We start from the raw sequence: 18,528 nt of genomic DNA, 5'->3' as shown, positions 1-18,528 counted from the left end.
GGGATCCATCCCCTATACAGTTACCAAACCCAGACACTATTGTGGATGCCAACTAGTACTTGCTGACAGGAGCCTGATAAAGCTGTCTCTGTGAGACTGTGCCAGTGCCTGACAAATACAGAGGTGGATGCTCTCAGCCAACCATTGGACTGAGCACAGGGTCCCCAATGGAGGAGCTAGAGAAAGGACCCAAAGAGCTGAAGGGGTTTGCAACCCCATAGGAGGAATAATAATAGGAACCAACCAGTACCCCCTAGCTCCCAGGGACTAAACCACCAACCAAAGAGTACACATGGAGGGGCCCATGGCTCCAGCTGCCTATGTAGCAGAGGATGGCCTTGTCAGACATCAGTGGGAACAGAGGCCCTTGGTCCTGTGAAGGGGATGCCCCAGTGTAGGGGAATGCCAGGACAGGGAAACAGGAGTGGGTGGGTTGGTGAACAGAGGGAGTGGGGATGGGATAGGGGGTTTTCTGAGGGGGAATGAGGAAAAGGAATAAAATTTAAAATGTAAATGAAGAAAACATCTAATAAAAATTTAAAAATACCAAGTAATATTATCCAGTAGTGTCTTTGGGATTAGTGTTTCCTTCTCTTAAATTTACTGTGTAATTTTAGTGGTATTATTATTAGTGCCCTCTGGGATCCTTGAGCTGAACTCTCTCCCAAGTATTCTTTTATTCCTAGTCCTGGGAAGTTGGAATCTTGCTATGAGGGCTCAGGCTAAAGGATCCCTTTATCTCCCATGGGGTTCTCTAAATGGGTTGTCTCACTGTGTTGGTTTGAATAGGTATGGCCCCCATAGATTTATGTGTTTGAATGCTGGGCCTATAGGAAGTAGCACTATTAGGAGGTGTGGCCTTGTTGAAGTAGATATGGCCTTGTTGTAGGAGATGTAGAGGCCGGCTTTGAGGTTATACATGCCCAGTTACACAGTCCTCTTCTGCTCTTTCATATCAAGATGTAGAACTCTCAGCTTTATCTCTAACACCATGTGTACCTGAATGCTCCATAATTCCCATTATGATGATAATAAATTGAACTTCTGAAACCTGTAAGCTAGCCCCAATTAAAAGAGTTGCCTTACTCATGGTGTCTCATCACAGCAATGAAACACAAACTAAGAAACTTTTGTAAGTGAAAGATAACATTCTTCTAGAAAATTTTATTTCCTAAAGGGAAGCCTCCCTATTATATCAAACATACATTTTTTATTTCTTATGTTTAATATAGTTGGGGAATCTATTGTGAACTTTAGTTTGCAGTGATTAGAGATAAAAATAAGAGACTAATTTTGTGTTCCTTCTCTTCACAGTATAATCAGACAGAAGATTAAATAGATGAACTTCCACACAGTTATTAAATTGTGGTATCTAGGAGCTGCCATTTACCCAGCCACACATTCACTTGCACCTGATGTTTAATGTTAAATCAGCTCTGAATACATTGCCAAATAACTGAGTTTCCATTTACCCTTTAACCCTGACTGGCTCCTTGATATCCCTTGACTACTTGATGAATTAGTCGGTGGTGGCATTATATACAATACAAAAAAATTTCTCAGGACTCTGTGCCTATGATATGGAAGCTGTTTGGTTATTAAATATTTATAAAATTTCTAGTCACACAGAAAGAATATTGAAACAAAGAATGTAGAGAGATTATAGAGTCAGAGAAAGAAAGGTCTAGAGTTCTAAAGCCCTATTGTTTCATTCCTGAGATAAAAACACTTTATTATAACCAATTAGTCCTAGAAGGCACTCAACGTTATTGCTACTGGTGGGAGGATGAACTGTAAGCTTAGGCTGGTTCCTTCTTTCTTTGAGACAATATTTTTGTCATATGGAATCTAAAAGGAGATCTACGAAGAGTAACCTCTGCTCAAATTTCCTCCTTGGGAAAAGTTACAAGGTCTGTTGGACTCTTGGTACGAGGAGGACTGGATGAATGGCAGTAACTAATGATTTAGTGAGGACAGTAGAAGTTCATGACATTTGCTATGACTATGGCGTGAATGTGAAATGTTCCCCATTGGCTCATGTATTTGAATTCTTTGCTTTGCCCCCAGCTGACAATTGGATATTGGAATCTTGTGATACCTTCTGTAAGTAGAAGCTTGGTGGAGGAAGCGAGTCTCTAGGAATAGGCATTGGGGTTCCTTATACTGGGGGTAGGTGGGTGTTGGACTTTATAATAGATACCCCACTTCCTGTCTATTTTTCTGACTGTAGCTGCAATGAAAGTAGATGCCCCCATCCCTGCTTCTGTTGAAATACTTTCTCCCTTGTATTGACTGGATTCACCCAAACCAGGAGCTGGAAATAAACTTGTCTTCTCTGAAGTTACTCTTTCTCAGGTATTTGGTCACAACAATGAGATAAGTAATATGGCAGATAATTGATTGGCATTAGTGAAAGCTAAGTCATGTTTTAAGTGTCACCTTCATCTGTAGCACTAAATGGTCTCTAAGCTAACCAATGGCTATAGTGTACAGGAGGCAGCATGGTGATTCTTCACACAACACAAGTTCCTCTGCTATGTAGCCTAGAATGTTTAGGGTGAGAAAATTCAGTGGCTATGTTATGATACTGATTTCAATCCTCTTGGAATTAATAACAATAGAATAATAGTATAAATATTAGTCCTGTATGGCTCTATATAGCTTTAAGAGGCTTTTATATACTATATTATTAAATATCAAACATTTAATACATATATATTATCTTCTGTATATGACTGAAAAATCTGGATATAAGGGATTTAAATAACTTGCCTAAAGCCAGAGAGTAAAATATGATCATGCTTGGATTTAAACCTAAAATTTGTAAGGAAATTCATTTGCTGTTCCATGAAGAGATTACCAGATACCGAAATAGGGAGATACCGGCTGTGACTACCTGAGCAACACCTATGACATTATATGCACAAATGCAATGTGATCGTGATTAGGGGTGGAATTTTTAAAAGGTGTCTGGCTTAACTAGCTAGAAGTAAAGTACTGCTTCCTGATAATCTGCAAAGAATGTATCATCATTCAGGAAACAAACCAGCCACATACATGAAAAGCAATGACCAGTTGACTTGGTCAGTCATGTGTTCACTGAACAGTCACTGTCTAATTTTCTCTCAGAAGCATTGCTTTGGACAGCAGCAAAGCATACAACTATCTAGGGTGACCTCCTTAGGGGCTGATCTAATGATCATAAAACAGATGCATTTTTATCTGCTGGTTTTCAGTTAAGATCAGTATCTTATTTGATATCAACTTTATGCTTTCAAATTCCATAAACAAATAAATGAATATAATATACTGAATGCCTTTATTTTGAAACTAAAAACGATCAAATAGTCTCTTAATTCCCAAGCCATCTTTCACTTCTTTTTACATTTTTTTCTCTCTCTATTGAGCAAATAGCTGCTAGAAAGTGTCATGTGAAGGCATTCATTGGCTTTCTGATCTTGGTAATTTTAATGGCGTTAAAAAAAAGTCTACACAGGAATTTATTAGCTTGTTCTTACGTATGTATGTTTGATCTCTACTCTGACTGAAAAAATAGAAAGAAAAAGTAATATGTATAAAATATAGTTCTTTGAATGTCAAATGGGTATATGATTTTTGAGCTTTCCAAATGTTAATTAGACTCTTCCCAAGTGATGATACACATAAAATTCATAGCCAATTAGTTTGAAGTTATGAATCTTCACTCCTTGACAAAGTGAACTACTTTGTTAAGACTGATAAAAAAAAAGAATACCATGTTCTTCTCTCTGTACAATTTTCCGAGGGCCAGTTGCTTTTATGTTCCCTTGAGTAAAAGCCAAACTACAGATGTCTGTGCTGCTCATAGGATGCTTAGAACATCACAGTGGCTTCTGGAAGAAGTTTGCCTTAGAACCACGAGAGACAGATGCACTATTGCATAACTGGAATGGAACGTTGTATAGAAAAGAGTGCACAGCTACCTTAAATCAGCCTGTGCCTTGAGGCTGCAAGATTTGGATGTAGTATTGTGATAGTGAGTGATATTTGTGCAGTATGTGAAATGGTGCTGAAGAGTCCTGAGATGCTAATTATGAGGAAAAATTGTTTTATTTTTTTTTCAGGGTTAAACAAGGATATATGTGATCTTACATTAACTAATAGAGATATAAATGTTTTGGCAGAAAAATGGAGTCATTTTGTATATATTTTCAAATAATTTATTGCCAGTATTAACTCAGAAGAATCAGATGCTCAGTTTGGGGCTGGCTACCTTAGCCCTACCTTGTAGTAATTTTCAAAAGACTGGAAAGCCACTAGAAATCAAACAGTAAAATGAATTGCTTATAATCAATCACTTAAAGTTTTAATATTATTTTTCTGATTTTTTAGAAAGGCAGAATTTCAAGATTCTAATGCATGAAAAATGAGTTGATCTGTTTCTACCAAATCCATATACAGGTATGAATAACAACAACTGGCATATATATCTCTGTTTGCATGTATACAAAATAGAGTATATCCTTCAGATGACTCTTGAAGTTTAGAGCCTGGCAAGAACCATCCACCAATAAGCAGCTATGTTACTTGTCAAATGAAAGTATGTTTGAATTTGTAGAACTTTGTAGCAGCTATGATAGTCATGTTGGATAGTGTAAGATAGTCTTGTATTAATCATGTAAATGGAAAATTGTTTTAGAGTTTGGAGTTATTTGGTAACAACCGAAAGACATGGTATTAGTTTCCTCTGACAGGATGCTGTAATACTGTGTTTGTGTCCCCAAGAGAGCATGCCATCTCCTATGCATTCATGTAGGGCAATGTTTTCAAGTACAGCCCTTTTCTAAGAGCAATATATTGCTGATAATGAAGAGTCATGCCAAAAATCTGACTCATAATATTTCATTAGCAGTTCCTAGGCTTCTTTTAAGAAGAACCAAAACATGGAATAAACTGATAGAATCATTACTGCATGAAAGTGAACATATTTATGACAGTAGATATGGATTTCTGATCTTAACAATGACATCATAGACTGAGAAACACACATGTGCAGAGCAAGCTCAGAGGACAGACACATATCTTTCTTACACTAACATTTTAAAAGAGTCATCTGAAACAGTGATACAATTGATGGTACATTAAGTCACAGCATCTCTTTCTATAGATGCCAGATAAAGTAAAACTCTATTTCTGATTGTTTTGAAAGAGAATGATAAAATTAAACCACACTGCCTGTGGCTTTGTCCAGTGGGGCATTCTAATTGACTTCCAAGTCATTAATCAGTTCCTAATCAATCTGTTTTGCCAGCAGCAGGCAGTTAGGACTCCATTACCAACCATCTATCATGCCATGCCCTAATTCACTGCACCATTAGCCATGGGTTAGGCCTCTGTTAGAATAACTAAGTGCCAACTGCTAAATGCAATGCATTTTTGTTACCTCAGCCACTGGGATCCCTTCAGGTGGCCGACACTGGAGTAAAACTTCCTGCTCCAAAGACACTTCCTTTCCCAGGGGTTCCTGCTCAAATGTCTTCCGCAGATCTGCAAGGTGCAGGGGAGAGAGTACATGTCAAAACTAATCCATGTCAGTCTTCTACAGAAAGTGACAAAAGTTCCCTCAATTTAGTATTTTATATCTTTCTAGTTTATCCATCTGTTGATAAGATAGCATAATCTGAAAAGTCACATTCTATATGGAAGAAATAATGAAAGGTAAAGCCTATTAACTTTGATGACTTTAAGCTCCCATAAAACCCTTTTATAGATCATTTTAATAATCACTGAAATGTACTAATTGTACTTTAGTACTTCCTATTGTGATGGCAATTTTTTTTTTAACTAAAAGAGACTCAATCTTGCAAATTTTACAAGCAGAGTTCCTTATGTACATAAATATTTTCCTCTTATAATTGATATTGTTAAGATTGTAGTAACTTTAGGATATTTTTATTCATAAATCAAAAGTGGCCTTTGTTCAGGTTGGAAAATAGGACTCTTGAAGGAGCCACAGAGAAGGCATATAACTTCTAGAACTGTCTTAAAAACCTCAAGGGAAAACAGAGGGTAGCTATTGAGAATAGTGTAGAAAGAATTTAATTTCTAATCATGCAGCCATTTTCAATGAGAAGATTAAGTATTCATTTCTGCACAAACATGCCAAGTACCTAATTATGTGCTTGTACAGCTAGAGCTATTATAGCAAGATGCATCAGCTTAGGAAACAACCCTGAGATGAAAATGTCAGAAACCAACCTGTCATCATACAAACATCACTAGTACACACAGCAGGAGGCAGGTTTAACTAATGCATCCTTGAATGAGATATAATTGTTTTGTTTTAATAGTTTGGCTTTAAAATCTAAATAAAGTTTTACCTATTGTTTTTCCAAGTAAAATGTAATGAGGACATTTCTTAAGAAGCTCTAGAATCTTCCTTTGTATGTACAGCTCAATTATTTACAGCATAGCATTATCTTATGTTAACCTGTGGGTTTCAATAAAAATGTAATGCTTGTATATTTTCATCTATGTCCATAACAAATATACAAGAATCTGAAAATACCATTTTGGCCTCCTGAATTACAAGGTGGAAACCCAAAGGCTCTAGAGATGTGGATGTGTGCTAGTAGATTCCCTTCCAAAATGTACCATCTAGAAAAAGTCACTAAAGGAAAAGTTTCACTTACATGTTTGCTATATTGTTGGATTTCTTAACAGAAGAAACTCATCTAAGATGCTGGTGATTGTAAGAAAATGATGGATGGATATGAAATGAGATAAGACAAAAGATTCTCCAAAGGATGAGAGAAACACTTTCAGAAGGACATCTTTAAATTATGATTGTTAAAACATTGAGTATAGTTTTTAAATGAATATTTTGAGTTCAGATGATTATCATAACCTGAAAGTTATGTAACTCTATTCCTGTATCACAAATGTGGAATATGTACATTAGGTCAACCACAACCTCACAGCAAAATAATTTATACTAAATTAGAATGTGCTACCCATTAACTTTATAAATCTTACCATCCCAGATATTCCTCACAACCCTTTCCCATCCATTTGTGCCCCAACATGATTATAATAATATTATCTTTGTTAGCATAATTGTTATTTGTTTTGATCTGCAGTGAGGTAAAGTTTTTGGCAAGTATGGCTGCCAATGGGGAAAAATAGTAGCTAATAACTTTTCTTTGTTACATAGAGTTTAGTGTTTCTATAGGATGCTTGAATGAAATTTCCCAGTACATCTCTAAATCATATTTGATAATCCTCAGCACTATTGAATTTGGGACTGTGTCATTTCATTTGTGTGACTGTTCTTTCCATAGGGGGGAGGTTTATTGTCATCACTGATCTTGACTAACTATATTCCAGAAGAACCTTTCTCTGCTGTGACAAAATAAGTGGATGTAGAAAATGCCAAGTGTTCACAGGGATGACCATGTCTTGCCCTGAGAAACACTTACTGGGGTTTGCTGTCTCAAGGGTTGCTGAAGCACTAGAAATAAGTGCTGTGGACAGGCAACAAAACATAGACAGAAATATTGAAGCAGAAGAGCTTCCGACAAAAATGACAAAGAGTGAATGGGGGGGGGTGGGCAGAAACTTCAAAGTGGAAAGTGGCAGAGAGATCACAAGGAAGCTGAAATTTTGGGGAGAGGGAGGTTAATAGCCCAATGTGGCACAGGTATAAAGAAAAATGCATTCATTTGGGAAAGCCTGGAGAAATGAACATTTTGAGCACCTACTATGTTTTCTATGATTAAGGGATGGTGGGTTTGAGTATAGCATGCTGTAATTTGTGTTAGGATATGGAACAGCTTTTAACATAATATTTAGATTTCTGCAAGATAAGTGTGCATGCCTGTGGTCATTGCTTTTTAACTGAGAAAGCCTTGGCATAGGAAACCTAGTTCATAGGTACCTATTGCAGAGAGAGATGCACCAAAACCATCAAGAAATAAATATTACATAATTACTTTGTTATAATGGTTGGGCTTCAATTCCATGTAAAATTTATTAAATTTCTAAAATAATAGAAGTTTATTAAACTGCCCACAAAGCAGTTATTTCTTTCTGAAAAAAATTTAATTTCTTTCATCAAATCTTGCTTTGGGGTTGTATAAGGAGCATAGTATATATATTATATTGCAGCAGTGTAAGAGGGTGCCTAACATCCTTTATCATTCAGAGAGATATGATAGAAAGTAGGGAAGATGCCTTGCAGGCAGCGTGAAGACAAGGGTGATAGAAAAATTGTTATTGTCAGCTAAGTATTAGCTGTAAAACATGGTTCAGAGTAATACGGGCATTCATGTCAGAGAATAAAAAGATGAATTTTGCCCTGGACTACATTTAGGAATCTCTTTCTGTTTTCTTTCCATTAGTACAAAGACTGTTACTAAAGTAAGTGTAACAGGTTATTTTTACAAAGTCAGCTTGGTCTAAATATGATATAATTATTGATTCTACCAATTAAAAGTCAGTGTTGTTGTAAGCATGGATCCAGAGACAGGTTGACTCCTGAACATGAATACTGGCTTACTATATCCATTAGCTGAAAGCCAATTAGCAGATATTGAATCAGATCTGCAATGACAGAGATCTCTATCAACCATTTATGCTCAATCAGGGACACCTTTTTGAACAAACATATGTGTGAAAAGACTCATTTGTCATTGTAATATTTTGTGATTTTCAGTGAAGCTTTTGTATAATACTGTGGTTACCAATTACATATAGTAAGGAGAATGTCAGCCCTCAAACCTCTGTTAGCATTAGAAGTTCTTTAACAATGCAACTGATAGATAGCTGAAAAGCAGAAGAGTTTGGGTCCTTTATGATTTTCATTAATGAAAAATAAAAGTCTATGGTTTGTAGGAATCATTGCATATTGGGACCTATGGGAAGATAATTTAAACATGTATTAAGAGTGTAGGAATGTTATTCTTTGTGAATTAAGGTGCCGTTTGGTTACAATTAGCAGAGGAAATGTCCAGAGGAAATGAAATAATAAATTACTTAGTAAGAGTAGATATATCTTAGAAAAATTAACCCCATTTTCATTGAACTTTTTGGCACTTGGTTCTATAGAGATAAGAAAGAAATAGAAACTGAGAAGGGTGGCTTCTAGAAGGTACAATGTCAAAATTATAAGAAGCTACACTGATAATGTCTCACCAATATGAATGGCTAAATATAACCTAAACAAAGATTTAAAAAGTAGACATGCTAAAGTGGAAAAGTCCAGCAGGCCTCAGGACTACACAGAGAAAACTATATACTACTAAAGAATTCTGAGAATGAGAGAAATATTCTTCCCCAGGGAAGAATACACAAGTCGACTATTCAATATCGAATGGTCACCTGAAAACATATAACATTATAAGACTATAACATTATATAGACTGAGAAAATTGTATTTAGGAATAAGTAAGTATACACACACATACACACACACACACACACACACCATCAATTAATGAAAACAGAGGACATGAACTTGAAAGAGAAAGGAGAGTTATGTGGGAAGATTTGGAAGGAGGAAGGAAGGAGAAATGATGTAATTATAATCATAAAAACCAAAAATTATCAAAGTCTTAGGTAAAATGTTAAAGTAATATATAACATAAAACAGAAAAACTGAAAATTTGTTTATTATACATATACTTTGAATTACTTTGACAAAAATGGAGAATAATAGAGAAAGCCATACTCAGAATAACATATAAGAAAGTTCATAATGTCAACTTGGTCATTAAGAAGAGAAAGAGAGGAACATTTCTCCCCAGGGATAGTTTCGGGCACCATTACCTGACAGTCTGAACTGTGTACATTGATGAATGTACACACTGATGTGAAAGTTGAGGCTGGACAGAGATCAGCTTAGATTGTGAGGGATCACACTAGCACTTGGGAGCCCTGGTGATGTGTGAAGTAAGATGTATGAACTTTTCAGCAAAAAAGATCTCCCAATCATAGTTAAGCAGTCAGGTGACTAATACTATTGCTTATTGAAAGGACAAATGCTTTTTAAATCTAAGCTTTAAAGAACAGTCTATGCAAACTATGTTAATAGTCTAAGCACTTGTTAACTATGTACAGTCTTTCAGGATTTACTAGAGAAAAATAATTTTACACAACAAAGTTTAGGCATTATGATAGGCTGATACTGTGAACTGACAAATTGTCTAATGATTTAATCTGCAGTAGATTATTTGGAATGGAATTCAGATTCCAATTTTACATAGAGTAATATATAAAGAAAACATTACAGTATTGATATTGGTTGGGTTTTATCTTCCTTTAAATTCTATAAGGCTGTATGAATGTTAAAATACATATTGCATGCTAGTAGTGTTTAGAAACTTTTAAAATACAAAATATCCATAGTAAGTAATTATAACCATCATATACAGAAAAGTCTAGACAATAATTACTTATATATATATTTTTAAAATGTCTTTTTCTTTTAAAGTTTTATCTATAAACTCTAGTGTGCAACATTCTGTACTGTGCCTGTGGAAATTCAGGTTTATTTTTAATTTATTCCAGTATTTAATCATGAAAAAATTTCTTATATGTTTTATAGACTTTGATTATTTTTTGTACGAATCCAGTTTATTTTGGGAATAAGATTTTTTTCCCTTCTCCATTTATAAGTCCTTCGTGTGTTTGTTACAATATATTTATTGTATGGCTTACTTGTATAGGAAGAAGAGGGGCATCAACAACAGCCAGAATCCCAGTCCCATGTGTTAGGGGTGTGTTAATGAACAATCAACACCATATAATCCAAAAGTAGAAGTGTTGAATGTGCTTGAAGATCTTTAGAGCTAATATTCACTCCAGGTTGATAGAAATTTCTCTTTGAATTACTCTAAAACCCTGCCATGGCCCTTTGAAGGGTGACTAATTCTTGTCAGAAGACTTAAAGCCAGCACTAAAGAAGTGAAATTAAAAAAAAGGAAAATATTACAATGTGTCATGAATCATGATATGCACTATGCATATATATTTCCATTGTGCCACATGCAAATATATGCTTAGTGGATCATGAAATAGAGCATTTTTATATTATTATTATTATTATATGTCATTTAGAATGGGTGTGGAAGCAATTGGGAGGGAGAATAGCATACTGGCCATGAGGAGGATTTGGTATAGACAAATGTGGCTTCAAGTATTGACTCTACCACTTGACTGCATAACACTTCTAAGTTTCTTCAGTAGGAATAATAAGTGAATCTTATGAAAAGGATTTAAGTAGCTGGAGGGTCACCTGTCTATAAAATCTGTAGTGTCATACTAGCATAGAGCAAGTGCCCATATGAACATTAACACCATACCTCTTCTTTCCCCATGTTATTAAAAAAAAAGTATCATGTCATCAACATCTGGCACTATCACTATTACTCAAATAAAATTGATAAGAAAAATGGTTGTTACAATCTCTAATGATTGATGGGAACTTCACAAGGTGAAAGCCAAGGATTTCAAGTTATGACTGATAAAACTTGACTTCTCCTATTTAGGTTAGACTCTGGGAATCTGGTTCTGACAAACCCACAGGTTGTGGGAAAGCTACCAAAATCTGAGAAACACAGGTTGATAATCAAATGATTAGTCTGCCATGATATTATGAGCCCAGCACCAAATACTACAGGCATCATGGGAAACTGGATAATGACAGAGACATGGTCTTGAATTGTGGCTCTAACTGGTTGGTTTGAAAACAAGTCCTTGCTGGCAATTCCACAGCATCAGAATGTCCTTCTTCTCTACTGGCTGATAACTGACATTCTCTAACGCAGGACTCGAAACTTCTATGTCTGTAAGGACCATGTAAGTAACACAAATAACAGAAAGCTAGGCATCAATTCTTTTCCTTGAAACTCACCACTCACTTGGGTTACCTTTTCCCCCTCTAAATGTTAACATATTTCAGTAGGAAAACAAAAACACACAAACATGTCCTTTCTTTTGCTGCTCAGCTCTGCTCTGTACAACTTAAAGGAATGTAGGCTCTTGGAGCCACAACCATAAATTTAATTGCCAATACAAATTTGGAATGTGAATATTTTTGTGCTAGCATTTGATTACTATGTGGTCAAATACTTAAAACGACATCCAAATGTGTTAGTGGGGCAATATCTTGAGGGTGAAATACAATAGTTGTTAAGCTCTATGGGGCCTGTAGACTGCTGCTTTGAGATCATTGGTCTAAGAAATTCAATTCTGAAACTCCTGAATATTAATGTTTCTTAGCCCCTCCCTCCTGTCTTGAAGAAAACCCAAGACTTCTCCCCATAGGTGTCCTATTTGAGTTTTAGATAAAAGAACCCAAGAAAACTGACCAAGGTATTTTTGAAGGTAGGCTGATTTTTATAAAGATTAGATGCCTAATGTTTTAATTAGCATTTCATAAGCATTAATGTATACTGTCTTACCTTCTTTCAGTAAGAATGTTAGCAATAAATGCATGAAGTTCAGAAGATGGTGACATTTTAAATAGATGTAGACTATTAAAACTGGAGTTAGGAAAATGAGTTTTAGATGACTGAAAAGATAAGTTTTCATTCCTGCACTTCTTGATGACCACATCCAATATAAATGTCCCCACGTTCTTTGCCAAATGAAAGTCATTAATTGCTCTGATGGCTATGTCCAGAAGCCGGAAGCTATGTCCAGAAGCCTGAAGCTCTTTCAGGCACAGCAGGAAGCCGTCATGATCAATTATGATCTTTCTCTTCCTTAGAGTTGGAATGGCAGATATTATGGTTCAAATGTCTATAACTAATTAATTATTCCTTTCTATGAAATCTGAATGTGTGCTCAGTAGCCTCCTCAACCTAGTGTGCCCACAGGCCAAACCTAAGCAGTATTTTAGTCAGGAGGTGATGCTTCTGTCTCTACCCTGCAGTTCTCAGCATAAAGTTTCCTGACCTGAGGGGAAAGAGCAGCATACCAGTCAGACCATTTTACAATGAGATAAAACATCACTAAAAACTGGTGGATACATTTTCTTCCTAGTACTGAGCCTAGAACCTCATAACATATAAGTTAACAATATTCTATCAATATGACCATCTCCAACCCTTTTAAATTTCTTTGTATTTTGAGAAAGGGTCTCATGAACTTGCCCAACCTGTATCTGAATGCCTACTGTATCCCAACTTACCCTACAACTTGACAATTCTTCTGCCTCAGCCTGCCAAGTAGCTGGGATCATAGATTTGCACCTCCAGACCCAGCTCTATGTTTATTTAAAATCTGAAAATATTCTGAGGTTGAATATACTTTTATGGATGGTGCATTTTACAGAGTAGCTCTTCAGAAAATATGGAGTTGAACCACAGCATTCTTTGGTGAAGGACTGGGGGCTATCTTTCTTATGCTGTAAACCTTTCAACTCTCACAGTCTAGTCTAATGACCTGATGATGTATTATATATCTGAGATCTTGAGAGGCTAATTTACTTATTCAAACTTATATTTACTTAGAGTGTACCACTCCACATGTGGAATTGGGATGGCAGATGCATGCTGGGTATAGCCCTTCCCTGTTGGCACGGGGCCCATCATATAGCTCTAGACAGCTGAGACTTGAAATGGTTTCATTGGGTCACCATGAAGGAATCAGAAGGGTCGCAATTCTTCCAGAAATTTTGAAGTAGTGGTTATGGCTTTGTAATAGGTGTTGGTGGCTGCCAGTGTTCCTTGACTTATGGCTCCATCTCTCTTGTCTATGCTTTGGATTCTAAATTTTCATTTGTATCTAACCTCCCTCTGACTCAGTTTCTACTGGATAACCTCCAGTCTTGAGGCCCACCATCACATCTACAAAGATCACTGTCCAACACTTGCAACTTTTAGATCAGGGTTCAATTCCTTTTGGGGGATGAGGAGTAATCCTCAAGGGTCACATTAAGCCCATTACAGTGGTTGTTAGCATGAATCCTTGGTCCACATGATCTAGGTTCGGCTATGATCAGCACCGTGATAGGTTTCTATGCTTTTCATTCTTCATACAAAAAGTATAAGCATAATAGTTACTGCATAGTGTCTGTGAGGATTAAATAAGGCAATAATAATAAGGTTCCTAGGGCAGTTCAGCTTCATTAAAAATTTCTTCTTGGATGCCATCTTAGATGCTCTTTGTCTTGCCCTCTCTAGTTACTGTAGCTGTGGCGTGTTTAGAGTCATTGGCATGTCATTATTTCATTTGACTTTTACCAAGGGGCTAAACTTCAATTAAGATTAAGCGTCCCGCCTTTCAAACTAAGCTTGTTTTGACCAAATGACTCTAGATTTATGTAAACCCTGTACTTGGGAGACATTTGTGTTACAGTGATGTGTTGCAGGCCATCCTCAACACTTTTGATGGATGCCTGCTCCTACATTAAGCAAACACAGTGACTCTATTGTGCTTCACAATTTTTAACTTTTCAATGATTTCTCAATTCCTTTTACAAGTGGGATGACCGGAGGCACTGGATGCACTTTTGATTAAAAATAAATTGTTTCACTGTATTTTCAAAGTGCTTCTTTATCAAATAAAAGAATTCCACAGTCACATTAGACATTAATACTTAACATTTTTTTAAAAGAAAAAAAAAGTACCTGTCCTCCAATGATGACAGAAGGGGCTAATTATCTTGTCACAGTAGAGTAGAATTTATTCTTAAATCACAAAATTTGGCAGTTAACAGGATATAAATGCTGAGAACCAAGCAACTGGGCATATTTGGAGAGAGTTAGATTAATCTTCAGAGCTTTGGCCACTTATTAGCAGTGAAATATTCCTGGTTTAACGTCTCAGCATCTCAAGTTTTCCATGCCTTTCTCTCACAGAAACAGATAACCAGATCTGTGATTTTTTTTAAATCATAAAATACTGTATTAAGCAACATATTACTTGTTATTTAAAATGTAAGGAGTATATAGTTTAAAAAGAGGATTTTTTTCTTACTTGCCTTCCCTTTCAAAATATTGTAAATTATAAGAAAGAGCCAACCATCAACCAAACCAACCGCTCACAAGTGCTACAAGGATTAGGTAGAAAAGTCAGAAGCTGCCTCCTGTGTCAGTAACTGTATGCAGTGATACTCAGAAGCTGCCTCCTGTGTTGGTAGATCTATGAGGTGCTGCAGCCTACAGTGAGGAGGCTTCCCTTAAGCTTCATATCCATCAAAACAGACAGGTAGGCAACTTTCCTCCTGCTTCCACATCTCCATTTTATTACTGATAGAGGGTAGGTGATAATAGGACCTGCCTCTGATGATTCCTGGGTAATAGCAGTGGCTATAAGACGGGCACAGAGTAAGATGTACCAATGTTGGTTTCCAAAACAGTACTTTAAGAGGAATGAGGGAAGCTAATAGATTTTGATTAATTTTTTTTTTCGAGATAGGGTTTCTCTGTATAGCCCTGGCTGTCCTGGAACTCACTCTGTAGACCAGGCTGGCCTCGAACTCAGAAATCCGCCTGCCTCTACCTCCCAAGTGCTGGGATTAAAGGCGTGCGCCACCACTGCCTGGCGATTAATTTTTTTTTTAACCTTAACTCTTGATAACCTCATTTCCTTAATTAAGAGCTATAGTTCTTGGCCCTTCCTAAGAACTGACCATGAAAACTCCTACAGCACCACAATTCATACCTGAGGACAGAAGTCAAGCCAGCATCCTTAAGCAGGATATCTTTAAGGTACCAAGGACTGCTCTCCTTCATTGCACCGAGATCATTTAAACTGATGAAACTCAAGTGAACACAGGCCCTGAAGTAAAGATTGCCATCATGGTCATTTTTTCTTATTTATTGACTGTAGGGCATTTATAGGACAAATACATTTATATTGTTATGGTCTTGCCAAAAGGTCTTTTAGAAAAAAAAATATTTTAGAATTAGATGTCCAAATGACACCTATTACAAAGAAGAGGAAGAGAGCAATAGCCACACAAGGCACAATTTTATATTCATACTGCATCTTTAGTTTCAGAAAAAAAATGAAAAAGGTATGTCTTAGGGATAAATAATAAGAAAAATGCCAACTTTATGGATAGGCAACCTGACATTCTCAAACTTTAAGGTTTTCCTTGCGAGTACAAAAACAATGCAATGCTTGTAGATAATATTTTGGCAATTAAGCATTTAAGCTATAAACTTCCCTTTTCATATGGCACAAAATACACTTTACTATCAAATTTCAGCCTTGTGGGTAACACCCTACATAGGGATGGATGGCTTTTCCCAGAAAGTAACTGTATGAGATAGCATTCTATCAGTTACTGCTTTACCTCTAGTATTAGATATGAGTTATAAATGTCCATGAACTTGTGAGACTTCAAGAATTCTGAGAGGTTTTGCCCATAGACAATTGCACATATATTTGGGTAAATGCATTCAGCCAATGGGCTCTAGTTTTTAATCTTATCATATAAACCATAGTGAGTTATTTACAGCTACACTAACGATTGAGATTTAAATAAAACACAGACTACTTTGTTAAAACTCCATCCCAATGTCTACACTATGTAGTTAATCTTTTTGAAATAAAAATATAGACTCTGCCATTTACAACAGGCACTACGGGTTTAATGATTGCCTCAAGAACTAGACTCAAACCTCAGAAATGCACATTAGTGAATATGCTATTTATTTTGGTATTGACAAATCTGCTCTGTTCTACCAAGTAATTCAGTAGTAGGGTATTAGGTTCATGGTATGGTCCACGTCATTAAGAAAGTCTAGTTAAAGAAATGCATTATTTGGTTAAATTGTTTAATGATATTTTATCGTAAGTATTACAACCAAGTAGGAAATTGAGGAGTAGCATGAAAGACCCTAAGATATGATTTTCATGCACATATAAGCCAAGATGTTAACTCATGAGATTAGATGTACCTTTATCAAGAGATACCTTATTAGATATCAAGAGTTATGAACACATAACTGTTAATATATTCATTCCTTTGTGTCAGTGTTGATCCACACATTGTTCCAGGAATATTTTATTATAGATAATTTTATTCATCATTGAGCAATAAAACAAGTTGTCCACATGGATCTGAGTTTCTAAGGGGGTCATGAGGATAAAAATTATGAGCATATAATACATTAAGAAATGTGTAGTAGATGTCCCTAAGTGCTGTATGAAGCAGCAAATATCAAGGGATGGTGTGTTTTGCTTATGGAAATTTGTGGGATGCACAGAAGCCATCCTTTTCAGGAGATGCTCTTGAATTCCTTACAAAAGAAATTGGTTTTACTAGATGGACAAAAACCAGGATTGTACCATCAATTTACCCCATGTCCTCAATTTCATTTCATTATCTGTTATTTTCATTTGTATACCACAGCCACATACATGCAAGGAGCTAGTTTTAGGCACTAGGATTACGGCACCAATGCCAAAGAGTGGGTGAACTTTAGAGGCTTATATTCTTCTAGTGAAGATAATGAACATGAAAAAGAAAAGTGATAAAGGATGAAAATGTTATGAAGAAAAATATGTGCTTAAGAAAATGATAGGGCTGGGGTCCTGACAGACCCACCTAAGAGGCAATTTCAGTAGACATACAATGGAAAGAAGCAGGGGAGCTGGCGGTAGATAAGAGGAAGAAGATTTGAGAAGGGAAGAAAAGGCTTGTGTAAAATCTGTCTGTAGATGAGGCTATTACCTTTCATGAACCAAGAAATGGGTGTAGGTATATACACCATGCAAAGAGGAGAAATATAAGACGGCATTGGCCCTTCATTCTTTAATACTGTAAATAGAAGGGAGCTTGCAAGAATTCATCAGATGGAAAAGATAATCTTGAGAACTTCCACCTAACCAAAATCAAAACCTAAATCTAAAGAAGTTAAAACGAAAGGTCATCATTTCCCTCTCATTTGATCTCAGTGTGTTGGTTAAAGCATAGACTTGGCTCCTGGATTAGCAAGCTTTTCCATACTCCAGCTGAAGGATTTCAGGCAGAACTATTTAGTCTCCTCTTTCAATTTCCTTTACCTATAAAGTCTGGATAATAATCTCACTCATAACAGAGTCCTTGAAATGATCAAACAGTTATTACATGTAATGTGCTTCAGTAGAACCTCCATTAATATTATTGTGATCATTTTACAGACTACGTGTCTTACTAGCCTCCTGAGGCTCCACGCCACAAGCCTTGAGTGTGATCTTACTTGGGAAGTCCTATAACTATGCAAAGAACTCATTCCAAAGACTATAATATGTGTTTTCTTGTATTCTATATTGAAACTCTATACAATACACTATTAAAGTTAATTTTATCTGTCTGTGTTTACTTTTGAAAACAGACACTAGAAACTAGAAAGGCTTGTGTAATCTAGTGTTTAGGTGACAGATGTAGCTGGCATCATACACTTCTATTAGATACAGCTATCCTAGACAGTGTGTTAAATACTATGGACTCACAAATGTGAGCAAGGTTGATGCAAGCTGCCAGTGCCTCAAAAGACAGTTCTAATCCTATGGATAAAGCCAAGTGAGTGTGGGAGGAAGGATGGAGGGTCA

General features: G+C 36.2%; 1 protein-coding gene across 2 annotated transcripts in view; it reads right to left on the bottom strand.

Moving 5' to 3' along the window:
* Unc5c (unc-5 netrin receptor C) overlaps positions 1 to 18,528 on the bottom strand; it is a 345,405-nt gene that overhangs the window by 85,731 nt on the left and 241,146 nt on the right. For both annotated transcript variants that reach the window (XM_031375664.1, XM_031375665.1), the window contains exon 4: positions 5,423 to 5,526. In XM_031375664.1, coding sequence (XP_031231524.1) covers positions 5,423 to 5,526 — 104 coding nt within the window. The remainder of the gene's footprint in view (positions 1 to 5,422; positions 5,527 to 18,528) is intronic.

Source organism: Mastomys coucha, unplaced genomic scaffold, assembly GCF_008632895.1.
Source record: "Mastomys coucha isolate ucsf_1 unplaced genomic scaffold, UCSF_Mcou_1 pScaffold16, whole genome shotgun sequence".
NCBI lineage: Eukaryota > Metazoa > Chordata > Mammalia > Rodentia > Muridae > Mastomys > Mastomys coucha.
This window is presented reverse-complemented; position numbering and strand designations above follow the sequence as displayed.